This window comes from Candidozyma duobushaemuli (genome assembly GCF_002926085.2).
Source record: "Candidozyma duobushaemuli strain B09383 chromosome Unknown A_B09383, whole genome shotgun sequence".
NCBI lineage: Eukaryota > Fungi > Ascomycota > Pichiomycetes > Serinales > Metschnikowiaceae > Candidozyma > Candidozyma duobushaemuli.
In genome coordinates this window covers 715597-738799 of record NW_020289901.1, presented here as the reverse complement: position 1 = coordinate 738799, position 23203 = coordinate 715597, and the positions used below count along the sequence as shown (strand labels likewise).

At 45.2% G+C, this 23203-nt stretch overlaps 8 protein-coding genes across 8 annotated transcripts; 1 reads left to right on the top strand and 7 right to left on the bottom strand. All coding sequences in view use genetic code 12, as the record gives it.

Moving 5' to 3' along the window:
* Positions 1 to 42: 42 nt before the first annotated feature.
* On the bottom strand, positions 43 to 1320 carry CXQ87_000341 (uncharacterized protein; the record flags this gene model as incomplete). Its single annotated transcript, XM_025478922.1, has 2 exons — positions 43 to 232; positions 845 to 1320. The coding sequence occupies 2 exons, from the start codon at positions 1318 to 1320 to the stop codon at positions 43 to 45; spliced, it is 666 nt and encodes a 221-aa protein (XP_025338395.1).
* A 772-nt stretch (positions 1321 to 2092) lies between these two features.
* On the bottom strand, positions 2093 to 3682 carry PPT1 (protein serine/threonine phosphatase; the record flags this gene model as incomplete). The annotated part of the gene is made up of 1 exon (XM_025478921.1): positions 2093 to 3682. The coding sequence occupies one exon, from the start codon at positions 3680 to 3682 to the stop codon at positions 2093 to 2095; it is 1590 nt and encodes a 529-aa protein (XP_025338394.1).
* A 198-nt stretch (positions 3683 to 3880) lies between these two features.
* Positions 3881 to 7516, bottom strand: CXQ87_000339 (coatomer subunit alpha; the record flags this gene model as incomplete). Its single annotated transcript, XM_025478920.1, has 1 exon — positions 3881 to 7516. One exon carries the CDS (start codon positions 7514 to 7516, stop codon positions 3881 to 3883), a length of 3636 nt encoding a protein of 1211 aa, XP_025338393.1.
* A 305-nt stretch (positions 7517 to 7821) lies between these two features.
* Positions 7822 to 9210, bottom strand: UTR2 (Utr2p; the record flags this gene model as incomplete). Its single annotated transcript, XM_025478919.1, has 1 exon — positions 7822 to 9210. The coding sequence occupies one exon, from the start codon at positions 9208 to 9210 to the stop codon at positions 7822 to 7824; it is 1389 nt and encodes a 462-aa protein (XP_025338392.1).
* A 416-nt stretch (positions 9211 to 9626) lies between these two features.
* BRO1 (Bro1p) lies at positions 9627 to 12437 on the bottom strand (the record flags this gene model as incomplete). Its single annotated transcript, XM_025478918.1, has 1 exon — positions 9627 to 12437. The coding sequence occupies one exon, from the start codon at positions 12435 to 12437 to the stop codon at positions 9627 to 9629; it is 2811 nt and encodes a 936-aa protein (XP_025338391.1).
* Positions 12438 to 12700: 263 nt separating this feature from the next.
* MLT1 (Mlt1p) lies at positions 12701 to 17491 on the bottom strand (the record flags this gene model as incomplete). Its single annotated transcript, XM_025478917.1, has 4 exons — positions 12701 to 14494; positions 14524 to 16600; positions 16624 to 17359; positions 17383 to 17491. The coding sequence occupies 4 exons, from the start codon at positions 17489 to 17491 to the stop codon at positions 12701 to 12703; spliced, it is 4716 nt and encodes a 1571-aa protein (XP_025338390.1).
* Positions 17492 to 18508: 1017 nt separating this feature from the next.
* CXQ87_000335 (uncharacterized protein) lies at positions 18509 to 22155 on the top strand (the record flags this gene model as incomplete). The annotated part of the gene is made up of 3 exons (XM_025478916.1): positions 18509 to 20933; positions 21387 to 22095; positions 22122 to 22155. The coding sequence occupies 3 exons, from the start codon at positions 18509 to 18511 to the stop codon at positions 22153 to 22155; spliced, it is 3168 nt and encodes a 1055-aa protein (XP_025338389.1).
* A 44-nt stretch (positions 22156 to 22199) lies between these two features.
* Positions 22200 to 23150, bottom strand: CXQ87_000334 (WD40 repeat domain-containing protein; the record flags this gene model as incomplete). Its single annotated transcript, XM_025478915.1, has 1 exon — positions 22200 to 23150. One exon carries the CDS (start codon positions 23148 to 23150, stop codon positions 22200 to 22202), a length of 951 nt encoding a protein of 316 aa, XP_025338388.1.
* Between the last annotated feature and the right edge of the window lie 53 nt (positions 23151 to 23203).

Below are 23203 nucleotides of genomic sequence, written 5' to 3'. Positions count from 1 at the left end.
TTAATATTGTACATAGAATTACACAGTCCTTATAGACCTCTATTAATCATTGAAAAATTCATCAATGGAGTCATAACCATCATATTTGTCGTCTTTTTCCTCCGGATCGCTTAATGCATTCTCCATAATTTGGAAAGGCGGGGCGCTGGGTATGTCTAAGCTAGAGGGATTCGCCAGCGAATTCTCGTATAGACATCTGTCTTTCTCTTCGTGATTATCAATAGGCAACTTACTTGGGGAGCACCTTTTCTCTTTCATAATTTCACCCGGATGTCTTGCAGAGCGCGATGCCGAAGTTGGGAAGCCTGTTCTTGCCACTATCAGTTTATGGTTTTTCTTTATATGCCCAATTAATCGATCAATGCTGTTATCACTAAAATCACATCCTAAAAGAGGACAGGCTCCGGTATCTTTATCCAATGCTTGACCCTCCGAATCAAATGACAAGGGAAAATGTAGAGCAAGCTTCCTTGTGCATAGCTCGGTGATGACAGATGTGATCCTTCCTTCATTTCCCTTCACTGGATATCCTATGAACGATAGCTCATCTGCGTGTTTTGCCAATAAGTGGCTCTCGTATCCAAATTTCTCTTCTGTAATGAATGAACAGTATTCAAAAGCACAGTTATACCAGTATGGTGGATGAGACTTTCGAAGCCTTTTCGTTGGAGAAATCGATGAGGAGGGTTTCAACGGACTCGAAGGAACAGAGCCCATACGCGATGATCGAAAAGGTGAAGCGTATAACTCCGATGCATCTGAGTCATCCGATAGAGAGGAACATGCCGTGCTGTCCCGATAAAGTGGCAGTTCTGGTTTACACCGCTTTGTTGGACTCAAAAACGTATTGTGTAAGTTATCGCTAGGGACGTCGTTTCTCTTTAGAGGCGAGCCTTCTTTATGACGACGAATATGACTCTCGAACCTCTTTCGTAGTCTCTCTTGGTGAGCTTGAACGCGTTTCTGATCACTATAAGCTTTATCGTAGGAGTCATCATCTGCCCATATATCACCATTCACCTTGACACCTCCCACGATGATCTCATTGGGAGCCATCGAACGCAAGTGGCCGTTATCGATGGTGATTTTTCCACTTTCAAGATCAATCTCGTCCGATTCTAGGTCGTCATCAATTGCCGAATATTTCTCGAGGATCTTCTCCCATCTCTCTTTGAATCTCTTGGTACTGTCTGTTTTGAGTTTGGAAATCTCGTCGTTCATATTTCTATCAGTAACATGAGACTGATTGAGGAATGGTGATATCGTGGATTCATCAGGATCTTCATCGAGAAGAATCAGTCTCTCGAATCGAGGCAGCATGCCGAGTGAGAGGCTGGAAAACACGCTGATCGAGATGCGTCTCGTCTCTGATTACAACCATAGAAACAGTCACGTGCACGATTTGGCTACCTTGGATCACTTTGAATCATCAATCGATTTTCTATCCATTACTTGGCAGATTGCTTGACCGATTGCCCTAATTCAATTTTGTGGGCCCTCTCGAACTATCTTCATGACTCCCAAGTTAAACACCTTCTCTACAGAACATCGCGATAGCAGTATTTATATGAACTATTTACACTTTACAACTCTCTGTCTTTCCGTTCTATCTCAACGGTGCTCGTTCGATCATTATTTTTGTTCTTATCCCAGCATTTCCGGAACGCCTCCATCTCCCCTAGGCATTTGCGCCAATCACCCTTGTCGGCATGACATAGCTGCAATGCTAGATTCTCCTCGTAACAGCCTGTGTTGATGATTCTTTGATCCCATTCATCTGGTTCATCATTTGCTTCGTTGCTCATGTCAAGAAAAAGTACACTAGTTGATAAGAAGTAGTATGCGAAAAGTATATAAGTAGCCAAACCCGTGCCCCTATGGTTGCACCACTTCGCTCGTGAGCAAATTATTATCAGTTTCAGGCTTGATTCCTTTACTACTGGCTAGGCGAAGTCATTATGCTGGATTCACTCTCAGCATTAAGGCGAAAAAAATAAAGCACGAAAAAAGTCGACCATATGCTACGCATGCATACATTTGCAGCCGTTAAATACCTCTAGATGCATCATTACACTATAATACAAGATTTAGACTAGAATCCAAAACCAGCCTTAGAATAAGCCATAGGCTTCATATCTGGGTGAGGAACAGCCTCAAATGTCTCCAGTTCGAGGGACCATGGACAGTTTTTCTCGTCACTTTCCTTGTAACCCTCTCCGTTGTCCTGTGACTTATCATACTGGGAGTTCTCCGTAAAGTGAACCACAGCACCCATGTTTCCTGTAGCGTCACAATAGTTAGGTGCGCTAAACACCGTAATAAGTCTACCGTTGTGTTCGTTTTCAAATCCACCCATTCTTACCTCATGAGAACGCAAGATCTTGCGGATCTTGTTATTCACACAGAACTTCTCTGTAATGTCTGGACCAAACTGAATACCCAAACCACGCTTTGATGGCGATCTTCCGTTTTCAGGTTGAGGGTCGGTCCACAAAAGCTCCATAGCCAATCCCTCTCTAGGTGGCTGCGAGGAGCCTGAACTTGGGAATCTGTTAATCTTTTTGATATCATCAAGTGTAACAGAGTCGTTGGAGAAAAGGCCTCCATGCATGACCAAATAAGATCTGTTGATCAAAGTGGCCAAAGGCAATGCACCGAAAGACTCGGCAAAAGCCTCGAACACCTTCTTCGAATATTTGGCTTCACATTCATCCGTGAACCCGTATGTCTTGTTCATATCGTTTGTCTCGTGATTTCCACGGTTCATGAAGAGCGATTGTGGGTATAAGATCTTGAGCACATACAAGTACAACGCAACCTCGCATGACCAAGAACCTCTGTCGACAAAGTCACCATTGAACAAGTAAACATGCTCGTTCGAAACAAAGCCAAACTTTTGGAATAGGTTCAATACATCGTAGAATTGACCGTGGGTATCACCAACAACGGTGAGCTTCTTTCCGTTCTTGAGGATGATCTCATCTTCGGGCAAAATCAGCTCATCGAGTTGGGAATGGGGCAAACTTACCTCCACCATAGAGTTCTCATTCCGGAGAAGCTCATTTACTTTGGCCACGATTGCGAAGACATGCTTCTTGGGTAACTTACCTCCCTTCTTGAAGAGCTCAATCATGTACTTCAAGTATGCTTGATCCAATCCGCCGATCTCAATAGAGACTTGTTTCTTGTCGGCCAGCTTAATAGCTTTGATATCCAACAGAGGTCCTTCCCACAGTTTCTCAATAAGCATACCATCGAAGTCGAGACCGTAAAGAACCAGCTGTTTCTCATCCCCTGCGATAGCCTTTTCAAAAGCCTCCTTCTTCAAGTAGTTTACACATTGCTTGTGGTTTTCTAAGGTCAATTTGTCATTTGGAAGCTTCTGCAAAACTATCTTGAAATTAGTCTGGGCCTCCTTGTAATTCAAAAGCGCCATGAGCGAAACACCCTTTCTGTAGTACGCCTTCATAAACAGAGGGTCAGCTTTGACCGCAGCGTCACAATCAGCAATGGCTGAGCCATAGTTCTCCAATTTTATGTGTACTTGTGCTCTGTTGGAGTAGAAGATGGGGTTCGTGCCATCTAGCTCTATGGCTTTTGTGTAGGCATCGATGGCTTCGTTGTATTTTTGCTCCTTAAGGAGCTTGTTACCATCGTCCTTCCACTTGAGTGCCTCTGACATGCTCTTGGTAAATTAAACGCAACAGTATGGAGGTCCAGATACAGCTTTTTGTCTCTCAGTATAGAGTTTTTCAGTTTTTACTAGGCGCGCAGATGAAGCTCAACTAGGCATTTATATGTACGTGCTACATTCGTTTTTTGATACGTTGTTTGATTTGAATTTAAACTAAGTGTTTCGTTTCTGGCTCGCTTTTATTGCTCAGACGCGAATACGCAATCCTGATGCTGGCAGCCCTATGCTAGTGATCTTGGTGATGCGACAAACTTCTCCCTTATACTCCGGCTTGTATTTCGCACTTACCAAAGCTTCCGTAACTGCAGATTCGCCCTTGTAGATTGGAGTAAAGGATGCACAACAGATATCGAACTCGGCGTATGGGTCAAAGTCAATCTCCACAGCATCACTGGATATTGAGTCGGACTTCGCTCTGATCTTCTGTGCCTTCTCAGCCTTGGCGCCAGTGTTGACAATTGATAAGAGCTCGCCTGCGAAATATGATGCACTGGAGTAGTTCTTGTTCTTAAAACATTCCAGCATGGCCACCTGCAAGGCGTTCACCTTGTGGGCATTTTGAAGCTTAGCTCTCGTGAAATATGCGGCCAACTCCAAATTTCTCTTCACATCAGAAGGATCGAGGGAACGACGCTCCAACTCGATAGACAAGCCCAAGACGTACTCTCTACACAAGGTCAAGACGTCTTCACACTTGGCCTCCTGCTCCTCATCCTGGACACTTATAACAGCGATGGTGTAGATGATATCACGGAATGCTTGTATAGCTTCGGGTAAGTTGTTGACTCTGAAGAACTTAAAAGCTGTACTCAATTTCTCCTCCAAGCTGTCGTAGCCTGGAATCTGTGGTCTGAACTTGTTGGGGTTGTCCTCATCGTTATCCTCTCTGATGTAATCCTTCATAGCAGGCAACTCATCCAAACCTGGCAAGTACAACTTGTTACTCGAGTAAACCTCCAAGAAACGTTCCCTCAATGGACCGAAGTCCACGACACCAAGTTGCTTGTGCAAGAGAGAAGCGGCTTGGTCAAAAGCACCAGCGGCAACATAGCCAGCGGCTGTCTTGTTATTGCGAAGCCAATAGGCGATTTCCCCATCTGCACCTTCAACCTTAGTAGCAGCAGGTTCGTCTTCACCGACAATGTTTTCCTCGTCGAAGCCATCAAGGTCATCGTCAATATTGAGATCTTCGTCTTCCATGTCCCATCCGCCCTCATCATCGTCTTGGTCTTCCTCCAATGCAGTATCTGTGAAATCGAGTGGAGTTCCATTCCTGACTTCATCCTCTCCTTTTTCATCTTCAATGGTCAAATCATCCACCTGACCAGTAACAACAGCAGTTTCAAAGAACGAAGCGTTACTTTCTTTGATTGGCCAATTACCAGATACCTCAGGGCTTGGGGTTGGTAATTGAACAAGTCTGTCAATTACTGGCAATTGAACATCGTTTTCAGTGAGCTCAGCAGCAGCCAAAATCTCTTCAGCCTTCTCTGACAAACCACTGGACTTTGCCAATGTGTATGCCAAAGGAAGCTGACCAGCCTTGATGTACGCATCAACTCTTGTGAGTGCATCATTGTTGTAGAGTGTGTTCTGGACCAAAGAAGATAGGTTTGAACGAGCATTGGCAATCAATGACATCTTTCCCAATCTCTCAGTGTCACCCTTGTACAAGTAAAGGAAGGACAACTTGTCAAAAAGTTGCAACTGTTGGTAGATTCTCTCAACAAGCTCAACGTTACCTTGATTTAAAGCTTCCTGGCCCAATCTTTCCCAAATGCCGTTGTTTTTGAGCTTGTTAGCTTCCACCTCAGCAGTCTGTAAGTCACCACATTCGAGAGCCAAATCAAATCTTGTCTCAGGATCCTGAACAAATTGCAAAGCAATCTCCGGGTAGCCTTTCTGTTGCAAGTAAGCGATAATATTTTGACCAACCAAGTTGGAATTTTTTATGATCCGCAACACTTCGTTGAAGTTCTTGTTCACCAATGATCTCTTGAATCTGTATTCAGTAGGGTCAATGGTGAGCTTCTCAACACGGCCAGCACGGTTCAAGCAGTATACGTTGTTCTGGTTGACTCTAGTAATGTAAAGCGTGTTGTCCAAAGTCTTGATGATACCGTTGTCACCATTCAACAATGTGTACTTGATGTGATTCAAAGTGGAGTACAACAAAACACCCGACTCGTCCCAAGCAGCACTCTTGATACGAATAGTTTCATGGGTCGAGGTGATCAATTGCAAGTCTTTGTTAGCAATGGAGATGGTGTGCTTAGACAAGAGCGCCAAGTATTGACCATCGTTGGACCATGCAACATATTTGACATTGTTGATACTCAATTCGGCCAACTCCTTTCTCTGCTGGACGTCGTAGTTAATGATGGAATGGGACTTCACCAACAAGACGCGACCTGGACCACCATACAAGACATCGACCACGGATGAATCTAACTGAATTGTCTTGGTAACATTATTGTTGGTATCCTTAACGTACAAGACTTTGGAGGATTTGACAAAGGCAACAAAACGGTTACGAGAAATGAAGCAAGCAAAGTTACCCTCACCCAGACGAATATCAGCAGGCTCTATAGCTCCAGTGACATGCTTCGGAAGGGCAATAAGGGCGTACATTCCATTATCACCTTCACCGTGGGTCACCAATATAGAATTGTCGGACTGGTTGTAAGTCAAAGATCTCATAGCAGACCAAGTCTTTCCAATTTTTTTAAGCGACAACATAGGCATTGATGTCTCCTCCCTCTGGAAATCGTAGGATTGGATTTGCTTTTCAGTGTTCACGAAGTACAACTTGTTCTGGAAAAGTGCGTGAGCTGGTCTCTCCCTTTCGAGCTTAAATACCATAACACCGGAATCGTGGCATGTTGCAAACAAATTGATGGTTGGGTGACTGGCAACCAACCAGAAACGATCACTTTCTCTTCTGAATTGCTTGACTGGCGTTCTCTTGTTCAAATCCCAAACACGAATGGTCTTGTCATCAGAAACTGAAAGAATCAAGTCCTGATGTGGGTGGAAAATGGAGCAGAGCACATTGCCAGTGTGGCCTCGGCAAGTGTCAACTTCCCAAGCTTTGCTGTCACTCATTCTCCACAACTTGACTAATCTATCGTCACCAGCAGAGACAATAAGGGGCAACGTAGGATGGAAAGCAGCCCAATTGACGCCCTTGTCATGGCCCTCAAGCACGTATTTAACAATGGCGTTCACATTGCCAAAGATGTCCTGTTGAGGTAATTGTCTGCGTTGCAATTGATCCTCGAACGAGCGCATTGAGGAGGTAGGAGCCGAGTGCTTTTTACGAAGTCCCGAGATGTCCCAAACACGGACAGTCTGGTCCAATGAGGCGGACACAATCAAATCATCCGTTGGGTGGAATTGAGCCAGCATAACGTAGTGATTGTGGCCGGTCAAACAAGCAATCTCTTGACGGTTTTGCCAATTCCAAATACGGATAGTCTGATCATCGGAACACGAAAGAATCCAAGGCAAGTCGTGGTGGAAACTGACTGTTCTGAGGTAATCCAAATGGCCGTTCAAAGTAAAGATACACTTTCTGGTGTTCAAAGACCAAACCTTAATGGAGTAATCGTCGGAGCCAGACACGAAAAGGGGCTGGGTAGGATGGAAGTCAACGGATCTCACAGGGCCATCGTGGTCCTCGAAACGCTCAATCAAGGTTCCCATACGGTAATCCCATAACTGAATCGTCAGCGAGTGCAATGCCACAAGAACCCAGGGTCTTTTCGGATGAAAGGCAACGCCCTTCGCCCTGGAGGACTTGGACTCGAACTTGGTGAGCATCTTCATCTTGCCAGGGTTGTTGTAAGATGGAAGATTGTTCAGGAGGATTGAGTTAGTTCTGCTAAGTTTTGGTTTTTCATAATTTCGATTCGGTGGTCAATTTGGCGCACACCCGTGCACCAATACTTTACGCAACACCCGGACGTGGGCTGCTAAGCTCAATAGCTGCTGCTTGACCGAACAAAATATCTACAATTATAGTGCTTTCATATTTCTCATTAGCGTTTATTGCTTGAATTAGAAGAAACTACGTATCGTGAACGCAATTTCTGTTGTGCACACGAATATCATAAATTGTCCAATGTCTAAATAGCAAAGGTAAAGACAGCACCGACAACACCAGCAGCCAAGGCGAGAATGCGTTCGACAGTGTAAGATGGAGCGCCTGAGCTACTGCCCGAGCCGGAGCCGGAGCCGGAGCCGGAGCCGGAGCTACCACTTGATCCACTGGTACCGCTGCCATTGGAGTTTTGGACGAAGCCTCCGGTGTATTCAGAGGTTGAAGTAGTTCCACTTCCACCACGGTTACCAGCGGCACCGCCGTTACCATTTCCAGTAGGCACGTCGACGGTACCGGTTTTGCTTTTAGACAGTGTTTTGGTGATAGTCTTGGATCCGGAGGTTGTCGTTTCCACCTTCTCCTCGTTATCTGGGTCGAAACCAGTAGCATCTCCACTGCCCAACCAGGTTTTATCCTTTGTCAAAAAGATATTTTTCTCATTGGCGTCAGTGGAGTTGTATAAGTATGCATGGTAGCCCTTAGTCAGGTTGCTGACGTTCTTCTTGGCAAAGCTAGGCAAGTCGTAGGTCTCCACGGTGACGTTCTTCACGTAAGCGTAGTAGTAGCCATTCTTCTTGATGTCCTTGGAGTCCCAGTCAATCGCACCACCAGCCCACTCGATGGTACCTTCAGCGTTGTCAGCTCCTCCACCAGGCCACAAGGAAAATTGCACTCTGGATGGCGTTTGAGGGTACATGTATGCCTTCCTGGTCTCATTCCAGGTCTCGGATCTCGTCAATGTACGAATAACCTCACCATCAATCAGCCAGTGGAGCTCGTCCTCCTTCCAGTCGATCTCGTAGTAGTGCCAGTTCTCGAAAGTGTCGGAAATGTCATGCATCTTTTGGTTGGTGTAGTTCAACACACCTTGGTAATAGTAGTTGGACTCCACCTTGTCCAATTCATAACCCAACCACTCAAAATCGATCTCATCTTGCACGTCCGAGAATGTAATGAAAGCTGTAACCACACCCTTGTCACGGGAAGACTTGATAGTAGCACCCACTTTACCATACCAGAGGTACCTGGTACTGGACACCACAGCACCTGTGGACTGATTAGGCATCTGCAACAAAAGAGAGTTGCCGTGGTTGGCAATGTGGCCGGTATACACCCAGTCAGCTTCAGTATAGTTACCCAAGTACTCACTTTGCTTCTCAATGTGGTCAATGTTCTTGAAAGACTCCTCAAAAGATTCCATCCGGGGCATGGGCATACAAGCCGACATGTTGTAAGAACGACGGATGTCACAACCACCCAAACAGTAAGAACCAGTACCACACATGCCGAACTGGGAACAACATGGAAGGTCCTCAGGACACTTGGTGGTTTCGTTACAGTAGGTTGGATTCCAGTCCGCAGCAGCAGCAAAACTAGCGAAAAACGCTAGACATAAAGCGAAGTAGGCCTTCATAGCGTTTATGTTTTCAAAACTTTTTGCGTTGAGGTTGGCTTTGAGAAAGGCTTGTGGAACTAAGCGAGAGAGATGCGAATATAAGTAATCAAAGTTTCTCACCAGATTTCTCAAGAAAGTGGCTAAGACAATGTGCAAAGCCACGATCACGGTGCTTTTCCTGTGCCATCGTCTTGAAAAGACCCAGATCTGGCCTGTGTGAAGTCGCGCGCTACCGAGACGTGTTGTCATTTATCCGCATTAGGAAACGAAATTTCTACCTGTGATCTAAAATTAAACCATTTGGCTGCGAATTATAGACGCGCAGTATGTTTGATATGGATGCGGCAGTCGTTAATCTAGCTCAGATTAGGAGTCTAAATACGAGACTAAAGCATACTTAAGCGTTTTCAATCACTCAGCCGTCCATCTGGCGTTCACTTTTTGAAGAAGTCATACATGTTCGGCTGGTAAGTTGAGGGTTCATCATAGATGAGTCCACCAGAATTTTGCGGCTTCGCTTGACTTGAAGCTGCGGTAGGATTTCCATAATTTCCGGCAAATTGGCTATTTTCGGAATAGCTTGGCCTCTTTGGCGGAAGAGCAGGTGCCGGCCGAGAATAAGAGCCATGGCCGGAGGAGGCTCCATATTGCTGCTGCGGTTGGTGAGCATCACCTCCAGTCGGTTGCAAAGGCGGTTGTTGGAGGCTGGGGTGCAGCGATTGGCCACCGGGGACACCCTGATTGTAAGGACTGTATTGTGCAAACGACTGAGCAGGATTTGGCTGGTTCTCTCCACGGTATGATGAGAAGAATTGATGCGACGAGTTTGATCCACCTGTTGAGCTTGCGCCAAGGCTCATTCTGCTCATGGATTCATTTAAGGAGTTGGATTTATCAGACTCAATTGCACGTTTGAGATTCTCGGCCATTCGAAGTAATTGCATGTAGTACTCCACCCCTTTTCCTAAGCCCAACGAGTATCGCTTCCAGTGGTTGTCATAAAAGTCGTTGATACGGTGAGTCTGCTGTTTGAATACTTCATCTTGGAAGGTTTTGGAGCTTTGGACTTCCTTGATTTTTGGATTGGAACTAAGCTTGGTCCACTTCTCCTTAAGTTCATTAATCAAGGACGACTGCTTTTTTATCAAGTCATCTAATTGCTGCGAGAAAACTTCAAATTTCTTCAACTCCTCTGGAAAGATGATGGACTTGATTTCGTTGGTCAGCTTCACCTTGCTGTTGAGCATCAAAATCTCGGAGATGTCATCGCTATGAATCTCTTCCTTCAATCTATCCACAAGTTTGTTTTTGTTTGTCTTGAGGATGTTGAGGTTGTGCAAAATATCCTCTAGAGCAGAAATTTGACCATTGTGGCTGGCATCTGAGATCTGCGATTCATCCATGTCTAGTAAACTGATTTCTTCGGAGGGCTGTGCTTGAGAGCCATTCTTCGGTACATCAAATAGGGACTTGAACTCTCGAGACTTGCTACCCTTACTCAAGAGAGCATGAAGCAGGCTTTTCTCGGCATCGACGAGAGCAAACAATTTGGAATCAGAGTTTGCAGCGTCGTAAAGTGCTTTCTTCAATTTGATCAAATCATCACGAAAGCGACTGGAATTCTCGGAAAACAGCTCTTTCAAAATAGCCTCACTTTCACCAACTGCGGCGAGAATCTTGGACCTGAGCTCAGAGATGGTTGTGCGGTTGGTCGTGTCTTGAGAGTATTTCGATGCAATGTCGTCCACCTTTTGAGCCAATACTGGATCTAGTGATTGGTCCGAAGAGCTCGACTTGAGGGTTTCGTCGGTCCGAAGAATCTCTTTAATATGTGTGAGAGCTTTTGGCAACTTCAAATACTCTAAGACTGATGAGAGCTCCTCATTCGAAACGTCGACTTCGTCCAATTCATTCCTCAAAAATTGCGACTTCTCTTCAGAGTAGTAGCTCAAAAGCTCGTGAATGTTCATAGGCACGACATTCTTGAGGAAATTCTCATAACTCTGCTCGTTCACCTTGGCAAAAAGCTCGATTTTATTCATTGGAATCAATTTTGAGCTATCCATGGGCTTTGGTTCCGCCAAAGTGACCAATGATGGCACAATTTCGTGGTAAACAAGATCGTTGTCTTTGTTGAGCTCTCGAATCTTGATTTCTAAAGCATCCTTATGATACTTGAGGTTATCCAAAACATCGTAGGCAGTGTCGTTGCCAGCCTTGGAAATTCTTTTCAAACTGGCCTGGGGTACCTCATTGATTGACTCCAAAGATTTTGAGAGGTACGCGATAGCCTCTCCATACTTGTGGGTGGCTTCCAATTGAAGTCCCTGGAAGTAGTATGATAAAGATTTGTAGTAGAGTGACTTGACTTGCAAGACAGCAACCCAGAAGGGGTCAAGACGAGCTGTCACCCTCGACTCTGGGATCCCCTGCTTTGCTGGGTTGTATTCATCCAACGGGTCTTCAATATCCTCGAGATCGTCGTCATCCAAGCCAGCCTCAACTATTGCGAAGGTGGATTGATCCTCGGGCGATGAGGGATCAGAATTCAAAAGATGGCTGCAGTTATTGAAACAATTTTCGTAATGCACAGCAGTGCTTTTGCAAAGTTTGGAAATAAGCGAGTTCTTCTTCTGCTCTAGATCGCCATCGATCACTTTGAGGTTGAAGATCTCTTGGCTCTGGGCCAAACAAAGATCCTTCAAAAACTTGACGGTGGCTGGATTGAGATCATTGGAGGGGGCGTGCAAAAAGCTCTCACCGACAAAGTCAAAGATACCGGCAGCTTGCTGGAGGTATTGAACTGCTTCCTTAAAAGCGCTGTCATCTGTGGCAGACAGTCCCTGTGACTCGTTGTATTTGATATTGGCAGCTTTCAGCATCAAAGATGCCAAGTTAAAGAGAACACCTGCTTTCTCGAAAGGCAAGGCGTACTGCTTGTGTTGAGCCGAGGGCAGGAAAGCATCGTACCAGGTGAATGTGATCTTCTTGTGCTTGTTCACCGTTGCAACAGGGATTCTCAAGTCCAAAAGTTCCAATTGACTGAAATACTTGAAGTACAATCTGATTCCTGTGGTATCAGCATTGACACCTCTGATATCTTGCCTGAGCTTGTTGAAATTAGTTAGATCTTGCTGAAACTCCGATGTGTTGCCATAAATCGATAGGAGATAGTTGTTGATGGGTTTGACCCAGTTGACATCGTCCGTTTTTTTGGTAGGAACTAGAAGAAGGTTTGTCCTCATGCTTGTGTTTAAATTCAGGAGAGTCTGCTATGGTGGTGGTTCTCAGGCGGTGTCGTTATCAGTGCTCCTGTCCTGTATAATTAAGCAAACCCACAAGGTGGCTAGTGACCTACTCTTCTACGATTATGGTAACTTCTATTATATTTTCTAATAATTAAAATAATTGAATCTGTTTGTCACGAGTAACTTGGTGGTCTTAACGAAACGAGAGTGGAGTTGTCGTCGACTCCATTGCACTCGCTAAGTGATCCGAGATCGAGCATCTAACTAGATTGAATTTCGGAGATCTTCAGAAGATAACCGCCCTCTTTGCACAAAGAATAAAACTCACTTGTCTCGTCTTGAAGAAGGTTCTTGGGTGTGTCGAACTCCTTGATCTGGCCCTTGTCTAGAACAAGAATTCTGTCACTGTCCATGATGGTGTCCAACCTGTGAGCAATGGTGAAAATTGTCTTGTCCTTGAATTCAGATCTGATGGTTTCCTGGATGATCTTGTCAGTTTGCACGTCCACAGCCGCTGTTGCCTCGTCAAGAACCAACACTTTCGATGTTTTCAAAAGTGCTCTTGCAAGACACAACAACTGCTTTTGACCAGAGGAAAGGTTAGAACCTCCTTCTAACACACTGGCTTTGAGACCCACCTGTGGTTCTTCGGGCTCTTCATTTGCACATCCTTTCTTGTCCTTCTTATCATTCTCCTTTGGCTCAGTCTTCATAGATTCAACGTGAGCCTTCAAGTGTGCCAAGTCGAGCACCTTCCAAAGTTCTTCGTCTGTATACTGGTCGAACGGGTCTAAGTTTTGTCTGACAGTACCTTCAAAGGCGTGGGCATCTTGGGGAATAATATTGAGCTGACTCCTCAAATCATGGAGACCAATAAGGCTGGTGTTGAGGTTATCGATCTCAATATTACCTTCATTAGCCTCAATAATCCTGAACAATGCCAATGTCAAGGAACTTTTACCAGCTCCAGTACGACCAACAATTCCAATTTTCTCGGATGGTCTAATTTCAAGATTGATATTCTTCAAAACTGGAGGGAGGCCTGGTCTGTAGCTCGTGCTGTAGTCATTGAATCTGACAATACCGTTACTAGGCCAACTTTCCTCTGGTCTCTTGTCCTCAATAACTTCAGGGCCCTCAGAGGGCAAGTTTCCGTACTCGATAAGTCGCTCAATTGAGACCAACCTGATTTCGACTTCTGACCAAGTTCTGATGATGGCGTTAAGGAACATTGTGGAAGAGAAGACATAGGTCATGAGGAAACCAATCATACCTGGGGAAAATGGTTTCTTAGACACCAAGGACAGAAGTGTCAGCAAACTAGCTGCCAACACAACCAAAGCTGCGATTGACTGAAGTCTCATGGACAACCAACGATTCACATTCTGCGAGACAAAGTCCACTTTGATAACATTGTCGACCTTCTTCTTGTTGGCATGGATGAATCTATCGTTCTCGTTGTAAGCTCTCAAAGTTTCCGCGCCGTTTATAGATTCTTGCAAATGAGAGAAGACTGGAGATCTCAAGGAGGAACGGAGCCTCTTAAGTTCTCTAGATGTTGGAATGTACCAGTTCCTGAACTGGATGAAGATGACCATAAGAATAGGGATGATAATGATCATGATAGGCAAGTTGTAGACCACAATTCCCACTCTAATCAACGTTTCCATGATACTGTTGAAAAGCGTGATAGAAATCCAAAGCATTTGGTTGTCAAGGACGGAGATGTCATCCGAGAAACGATTCAAGATTCTGCCCATTGGAGTAGTATCGAAGAAAGACATCGGAGCTCTCAAGACACTGTTGGCCATGCGATCATGAAAGTATTTGGAGCAATGAATTGCACTGAAAGTCCAAATGATGTAACTGTTGGCAAAGTTAATGATACCACCCAAAACACCTGTCAATGCATAAAGAGTCAAGTAAAGAGCTGGCTTCACATTGTGCCCCTCCTTATAGTTTTTCTCGGACCATTCCTTCAAGATCACTCTTCCGTAAATCTCTGTTGCAGCAATAACCACTGATAAGAAAGACCAAGCGATAATGATGGGTATCTGCACGCCTTGATATACTCGATATACACATCAAGCTTCACTTTACCCTTGGTGGTTCTTTCGTTGTTTTCATCCTCCTTTTGTGACTTACCGAATTCCTCTTCAAACTGATACTTATGGTCGAAAGAAACCACAGAGGCCCTTCCAATGGTTTGTTGACTTGAAACTCTCACCAATGGCACGGGAGCATCTTCACCAAAATCTTCAGCCTCTCTTAAGGCTGTCGGCTCATATGGCTGCGGAAGCTCCTCTACTTCTGATTCACTCGACGTCTCGCGAGCAGTGTCCTCTGCCAGTGCATCATGGTGATCAGAGAATTCAGCGATAAGCTTGGCAACATCCGACTGCTTCTCGATCAATGATTCATAAGAGCCAACCTCAGTAATTTCACCTTTGCTGAGGTTGTAGATCTCTTGAGCCTGTTTCAAAATCTTCACGGAGTTGGTGGCAAGGATAATTGTTTTTGAGGCTAACATGCCGCTCGACGAAAGAACGGCTTCCGTTATTCTTTTACCAACATGAGCATCAACTGCGGACAAAACGTCGTCCAACAAGTAGATGTCGGCTCTTGAGTAAACAGCCCTAGCCAACGACAAACGAGCTTTTTGGCCACCTGAGAGCGAAATTCCCTTCTCACCAACAAGTGTGGCATCTCCATGAGGCAAGACCTCAAAGTCATGCTTCAATTGACATGCTTCGACCGTCTTATCGTAAAATTCTCTGTCGAATCGTTTGCCGAAGATGATATTCTCCCTGACGGAGGAGTTCAAAATCCAAGCATTCTGAGCACAATAAGCAATATTGCCATTGACAGTGATACTTGCATCATCATTGTGTACCACAGGAATCTCGCCGACAACTGATTTAAGAAGTGTTGTCTTTCCGGATCCCACTCTACCAACGATGCATGTTAATTCTCCCTTTCTGGCCTTGAAGTTTATGTTCTTCAAAGCATAGGTCCGCGCATCTTCGGCTTTTTCAGCGTCCTTTTGAGACCAAACAAAGGATGAGTTGGATATGCGTACACTTTCTTCGCCCTTCTTGAGAGGTTTCAGAATACGGGTGATTATTCCTTCTTCCATCTCATCCATGCTGAAATATTCTTGCAATCTGTCCAAAGAAACCTTGGCCTCTGCAATCAGGGAGAAAATACCAGGGATCATCATGATAGGATCTGAAAGTTGATCAAACAAGGAAAGAGCTGGGAATATGATAGCAGGGGTAAGTGGTGACTTACTGAAGAAGCCGAATACTCCATAAACACCACAAGAAATCAAGAAAGGAATGCACTCCCAAACAAAGGTTGCACCAGCATTCCAAATACCTGTCTGTTTAGCATTCTTCAATTCTTTGTTGTTTCTGACTTCGTCTAAACGCTTCAACATTGGTTTCTCCCAGGAGTACAACTTAATGGACTTGATGGAGTTGAGAATTTCTGAGGTGAGTCTGGTTCTCTCATCTTTGCATTCCATTTGGATCTTGAACAATGCAAAAATAGCAACACTTACCATCGAAGAAAGTGGCACCATGACAAGAGCAACAGCGAGACCTGCCCAGGTTGAATTTCCCAAAAGCTTGTATAAAGCTCCCAAGCACAAAGCCAACCTAAATGGAATCACCACAGCGTCGGTGACAACTTCGAGACATCTGGCAATGACTCCGACATCAACGGCCACATGGTTAACAATCTCACCGGTATTTTTTTCTCTCCGAGCATCTGGAGACAACTTCAATGCTTTGTCGTAGGACATGGTTGTAAGAGCGGACTGGACACCGAAACTGATACGAAAGAACGACATGAATAGTTGGTTAAATGAGAAGTAACGAACAACTGAAGCACCGTAAATGAAAAAGGATAAAACGAAACCTGTAATCAATGGAGGAGTTTCTGTTTGAGATTCCCTGGCAACAACAAAATTGGTAAAGTATTTTATGAATGCTTGAAGGAAGAAAGGCACAGAAGTATTCGAAATGACTTCCAAAACTTGGAAAGTCAACCCTTGAACGGCAGTGAACCAAAACATTTTCAAAATCACAAGAATCAAAAGCGGCTTCAATCTCTTCTGGTCTTCGGTTGGTTCCTTGGTATTTCTGACCCTCCTGTCTCTCCACCAGGTAGCTCTGGTGACCTCTTGGGCCAGAGACGACGGAAAGTCTCGGTAGTGACCTCACTCTGCAATTCAACCTCCGCACTAGGCACCTCTTCCACTTCGATGGTATTGGTGTGGTAGACCTTTCTGAGCATAGGGTTGACCCAAGTGAAGGTCAACAATTGCACCATGTTTCTCACAGTTGAAGGCTCCCAGCCATTCAAATCAAAGTACTCGATCAATTCCTTGGAAGGCTTGTAGTATGCATTTTCAAGCACGAAGATCGAGGCAGAGTTAAGTAGCAAGAAAACCTCTCCCGTGTGAACCGCGGCGATGAGGTCCTTTCCATGGGAAGGAACGAATAATTTGTGTGATGAAAACCAATCATTGACATTGATCAAAGTCCACCACGCTGTGGAAACAAGCCAAAACACCAACAAGGTGCCGTGACCCACGACAGACCGTGTGGATTCAAGGAAATGAAGTGGTAACACCAATAGGAGTGGAAGAGCAGCCAGCGCGACAGCAGACTGAGTGATCACCAGGTTGGCAGAATCTCCAGAGCTCAAGTAGGCGAAAGCAAGAATCACCACGCCCTGTAGGAGAGCCAGTTGGAGTTTCCAGAAGTGGGCCACACCCACACTTTTCACCAGGAATGGGTTGCCGAAGGAATACTTGATTTTGTATGGACCGTAGTGGTTTCCGACCAAAAGCAAAAGGGTCTGGAAAGCGATTGCCACGGCCAACAAGCCCTGGGTGATTAAAAGCGCTGAAGCTAGGAAACATGGGTTGGGGCACTTTTGTGTGGATTGTAAAGAGGCTGGCGGATAGCGTCCCCGAAGGAACAGCTAGGCCGGACCAACGTCACTTCATCGTTGAAATGAGCCAATATCGGCTGCTGAGACATGAATTGGGGAATCAGCGGAAAAAAAAAAAAAGATGTAACGGGTATATGAGTGTGAAGAATTGGTGGTTATATAAGCGGCACCCAGAGAAGATAAGCGGCGCGGCGTGAAAAAAAAAAAAAAAAAAGTACATTTCGCCTACACTGATAGCCTTTAAGGACCATTCACGACAACATCCCGCTCGTAGGGCCGGAAAAAGCCAAATGACGAATTATAACCAATGGCCGAATTCGGATTCTGCAAAGGGCCCTATAATTGAGCCACTGAGGCTGTCGCTTTCTGCGGTTATCCCGATGCGTTATCTGCCTCGCTTCAGTGTGGCTCTTTGTCCGCAGGCTCTACAGCGCAGTGACAGCTCGGGTTATGGTGGCAAAGATCGCCTGCTATTTTTCTCCTCATATATTCCTGTGAGTCACGGCGCTTTTAATGCGCTTTTGGGCGAAATGAGCCATTTGACAGTTTTCGTCATGGCTGTGTAGAAGCCCCATGGCCGTATGGCTGCAGCCAGTGCGAGTAATGCATTTCTTTCACTGGCGCTTTCCTTATTGTGGCCAACTAGTACAAGTCGTTGAACCTGTTAACGTTTTTTTTTTTTTTTTTTTTTTTTTTTTTTTTTTTTTTCGAATTCGATTTTGTCGTTGGCGGCGAGATCTAAAGTTAATCAGTGACTAGAGAGACATGACGATCCAAAGAATGGAATTCAACGAAGACTCAAAATGCTAGGGTCTCGATTTCGTCGGTTGCGATATTAAGGTTTTCGGAGGCTCTGTATTAGCCGGTACGCTTCGGTGCCGGAAAAACTACACTCAAATGGGCAACCTAGCACAAATGTGACGAGTTTCACTTTGTAAAAAAAAAGCTCTTCACTTTTCTCTTTTTGAAAATCAATATCGAATATCTAGTAATCCCCACTTCCATTGTAGTCATCCCCCGTCGGTGCTACTGAACACTGACAGGGTCCTCTCTTATCTCATCTGTCGCATCTCACATCTGCATGCCTGGTGCACTACTGTTCTGTGATGGTCCTGGAAATCCAACAGGTGTGTCGAATCTGTGGTGACTTGGATGGCCTACTAGCGGTTGGAACGCTACTAGTTACTGGACTAGACGGTCTACACTATGGCTACGAGGGAGTGGCCACTGGCCAGTCGAGGTGGAAATGGGTGGATCCCTGGTTCTTGGAAACCTGCGTTGGCAATCTGGCAAGCACTCATATCCGTGCTCTCAGTCTGCTTCTACGGCACAGATTCTTTGTGGCCACCTATAAAAGAGCCAGCATGCCTGAGCTTGATGGGTTGGCCAAAGTCTCACATTGCATTACCCCTGCCGTCTATAGAGTCAGGTTATACTGTGTACCCAACGATATCGAAGGAGCCCGCTTTGTCAAGCTGTGGAGAAACAGACTCGCCCTGGACACTCGTTCGAAAAGAATCTATAGACTGAATTGGCTGGTTTTGCGTGAGGTGGTGGACTTCACTGCCGAATCATGGTATGGTCAACTGCAGCATAGATGGGCCATTGTGCCATTGACCGGCAGAAGCACCAAGCCTGTAAGTCAGCACGAGTCCTTTCACATCCAAAGGTGGTTGGAAAGTCAATTCTGCAGTACACCTTCTCTAGAGCTGCAACCTTTATTGGAGACAGTGGTCAAGAGGGTGTACGATGAAATCACGCCGCCTGACCTCTCAAGCTATAAAGATGATAAGTTTGTTCCTCCGAACGAAATTCCTTCTTCCGATGAAATAATAAAGGGTCTTGTCAATTGCTACTACAGAAATCAGTTTCCCATCAGGGGAGTGGCATCCACGTTGTACCCCTTCCAGCTCAATTCAGTGTGCAAGATGTACGAGAAGGAGCTGCTACGACAGAGGGAAGTTGTTCCCAATTATCGGAAAGTGGTTTCTCCCCGTGGAGATACATACTTCGTTGACATCTTCGATATGGACTTCCACAAGTTACCTGACACCTTCCTTCTCCCTAGGGGTGGTATATTAGCAGAAAATATGGGTCTCGGAAAAACACTCATTTGCCTTTCATTGATATGTTTAACGAAGCACCAATTCTCGACTATCCCCGAAGATGCAATTCTTCATGACGATCAAGGCTTGGACGGCACCGTCAATGAACGGCCTATTGATCTTTCTCATGGGATGAAGTCGCTTTGGGAGATTTGCCGGGACTCAATATCTCAGAATTCGCTTCCATGGAAATTCTTCAAGGATGATCTCCCGGATTCAGTCGTGGAAAAGCTCACATATCGTCCTGGTTTCTTCAAGCTACCCCTTCATATCGCCCAGAACCAGCTTGGCCTCCGAGCACGGCATGCCATTGTTATGGAAGATCGATTTCGTGTGTTATATCTCTGTAGCACAACCTTGGTCATAGTGCCAGAGAATCTCTTTCACCAGTGGCACAGCGAAATGGTCAAGCATCTTCTGCCAAACTTTCTCAAGTCTCTTTTTGTTTCTGATCGCTTTCAGGAGCATATGAAGACAGAGAGCTCATCATACACAAATAATCTCCCCTCATCGCCACAGGAGCTAATTCAATATGATCTTGTGGTGATGACAATCCCGCTGTTTCAGAAATGGAGCCGACCAGAGGAAAGCATATTGAGAAAGATCCACTGGAAGCGACTTATCATTGACGAAGGGCACACCATGGGTCTGCGAACAACAAGTCTCAGCTCCGATTGTAAGGCTTTACTGTGTGAAAGGGTTTGGGCAGTTACCGGAACACCCACGTCGGGACTTACGAATCTCCACATGAATGAAGAGGAGCCCGTAACAGCGAGTCCAAGCAAAAAGAGAAAATATACTGTGAAAAGCAGTTTCAGTGTCAAAGACGATTTAGCTCGTGTGGGCAATCTTGTTTCGAGCTTCTTCAAGATCGAGCCTTATTACAGCCAACCTCGGCTTTGGGGCTCCATTCTTGTTCGCAATTTGACGGCTGCAAAGTTCAGCACTGAAAGCAGTTTAAGAAATCTTTTAAACGTGCTTTTGGTCCGTCATGGACTTTCGGATGTGGAAAAGGATTTGAAATTGCCTCAGCTTCATCACGAAGCTGTCTTCATAGATCCATCTTATCAAAATAAGCTTGCCATCAATCTATTCACTGCCGTTCTCGCCGTCAACGCCGTGTCTTCTGAACGTGAGGGTTCTGATTATATGTTTGAAGCTTCCAATCACCAACAGCTAAGAAAGCTAGTGAACAATCTCCAGTTAGCGACCTTTTACTGGACTGGTTTCAAACAGCAAGATGTGGAAACTTTATGCAAAATTGCCGACCACTGTCTCAAAAAGAAGACAGAAGCTGGTGACCATTATCACTCCACCTTTGATAGGGAGCTTCTCGAGAAATCTATGGAGGCCTCATTGGAAGCCTTGCACAATCAAAGATGGCGAACTGCCGCTGCTCTACACGAAATGCTTTACTACGTTGAGGGTGTCCCTTCGCAATTTGTAAATCACTTCGGTATGACTATAGGGGAGTCAACTTCACTTTTTGGTGCACCACACCTAGCAGCCTTGCAAAACTTTTACTACAAAAATAGATTTCTAGACATGACAGATAAGGAGAGGGTCGAAACGAGATTGCGAGCGATATCCGGACCGTTTTGGGAACGCTATTGGTTGGAAGCTGAGCAGAAAGAGGATAAATCTCGCAAACGTCACACCAGCTCTTCAGAAGCTGAAGCTATTTCGCATTCAAACTTGATTGATACCAACATCGATTCGGAAGCTGAAGTATTGAGAAGTAAACAAAATGTTGCAAGAGCTCGAGATGTGAGGTCGCTGCTAACGGCCAATGGGTATTCTGAAAGAGTTTGCAATATTAAAGAAGCTTCAATCGCTGGAACGGCATCATCAAAGCTTTCCTATCTCGCAACACGACTAGTGGAAAACCAGAGGTCTGGACTCAAATCCATTGTGTTCTTCGAGTATGAGGACTCCGCATACTACCTATCTGAGTTTCTCGATATAATCGGGGTAAAGTATATCTTATATGCTACATTCATTGGGGCCAGTCAACGCTCGAACAATCTCACAGACTTTGATCGCCATGATGCTAATCTCGATGGCGGTATTGTATTAATCATGGATCTTCGCCTTGCAGCACATGGTTTGACCGTGATCTCGGCGACACGAGTGTATTTTATATCCCCAGTGTGGCACAGGTCCAAGGAGGCCCAAGCAATAAAGCGTGCTCACAGAATTGGGCAAACTCAAGAGGTTTTTGTCGAAACTCTTGTTTTGCGTGGCACCCTAGAGGAGGAAATCTATAAGCGCAGGGCGCAAGTTGATAGTGAAAGTTCGAGCCGTGAAATGATAGATGACAAAGACATGCAGAAATTTATCTTGAAACATGACTTCTTGCTGACCAAGACTCATGAGATGGAGCACGCTCCATTCTCTATTCCTGCTCATGATGAGCACACTAGACTTCGTTTTGATGATGAACCAGATGAAGTCTCTCTCAAATCACACATCATGTCAATTTCCAACCGCAACGGCATTACTCATCACAATTGGACCATGAGGCTCTTTACTCAAGATAACCTAGATAAGCTCAACAGTATGAAGCAGCAGAAGCCCACTAAAGCACAGTCAAACAAAGAGCTTCTTAGTATAGATCCGCAGCCGAAACGTGTTCGCCCAGAGCCTAAACTTGCCAATTCCAAGCGAAGAAGGGTACAGTTCAGACAATAGATTAGAGCTCTCGCAATACCAAAGTAGAGTCCGCAGAAGCTGTCAACATAATTTTCTCGGTTGGGTGGAAGTTCACATCCAACACTGCCTTCCCGTGATCATTGAGCTTGTGGACCATTCGCCGAGAAGCGCTCCCCCAAACCACAGACGTGGGGTCCTCTGATCCCAGGCCTAGTAGACTATCATCCGCTGAAAATGCAACTCTAACAAGATTTTTTTGCGGCCCACCAACGCTTCCGTCGTAAGCTTTTCCAACCCTGCTTATTCCTTCTGTCATGAGACTCTTCGTGCTGACTAGCCTAATCTCACCATCCATCGATCTGGCTGCAAGCATGTTGCCGTCATGACTGAGTGCCAAAGATGTCGTGGGAGCCATGAATGCTTGAGTCTTCCAAGCGAGTTTTCTCGTTTTCAAATCGTATGCTCTGATGTAGGAGTCAATTCCACTCACATAGATAGTGTCCCGAGATGCCTCGCAAGCCATTAAAGGGTATTCCAGCTGAAACTTGTGCACTTCGTTCTTCTCCCTCTCATCCCAAACAATTGCATCCCCATCATCACCCACAGAGAACCCCAATTGACTAGTATAAGCACAATCATTCACGATCGCAGAGTGGCTCTTGCCTACTCGCTTCTTGGTTCCAGTTTCAGCGTCCCAGAATGCCACTGTCGTGTCTGAGGAGCCAGAAAATAATCCATACTCCAGTGTCCATCTTAAAGACGTTATAGCCCCCTTATGGCCATGTAAAATACCATAATTCGGTAGCTCTTCTTCAGGATCTATGGGAAGTTTCCAGAGCAAGATGTCTCGATCCATGCCTCCAGAGGCTATATTGTCACCAAAGGGACTGAACTGGGCTGAGAGAACAGCTCCTTCATGGCCCGAGAATACAACGGCTTCATTATATAGTACATTTCCCAGTCCGCCGTTCTTGACCAAGTGAGTTGACATTATGTTGTACTACAGCATAGGTGCGCATCTCATTATTTAGACATTACGTGCAT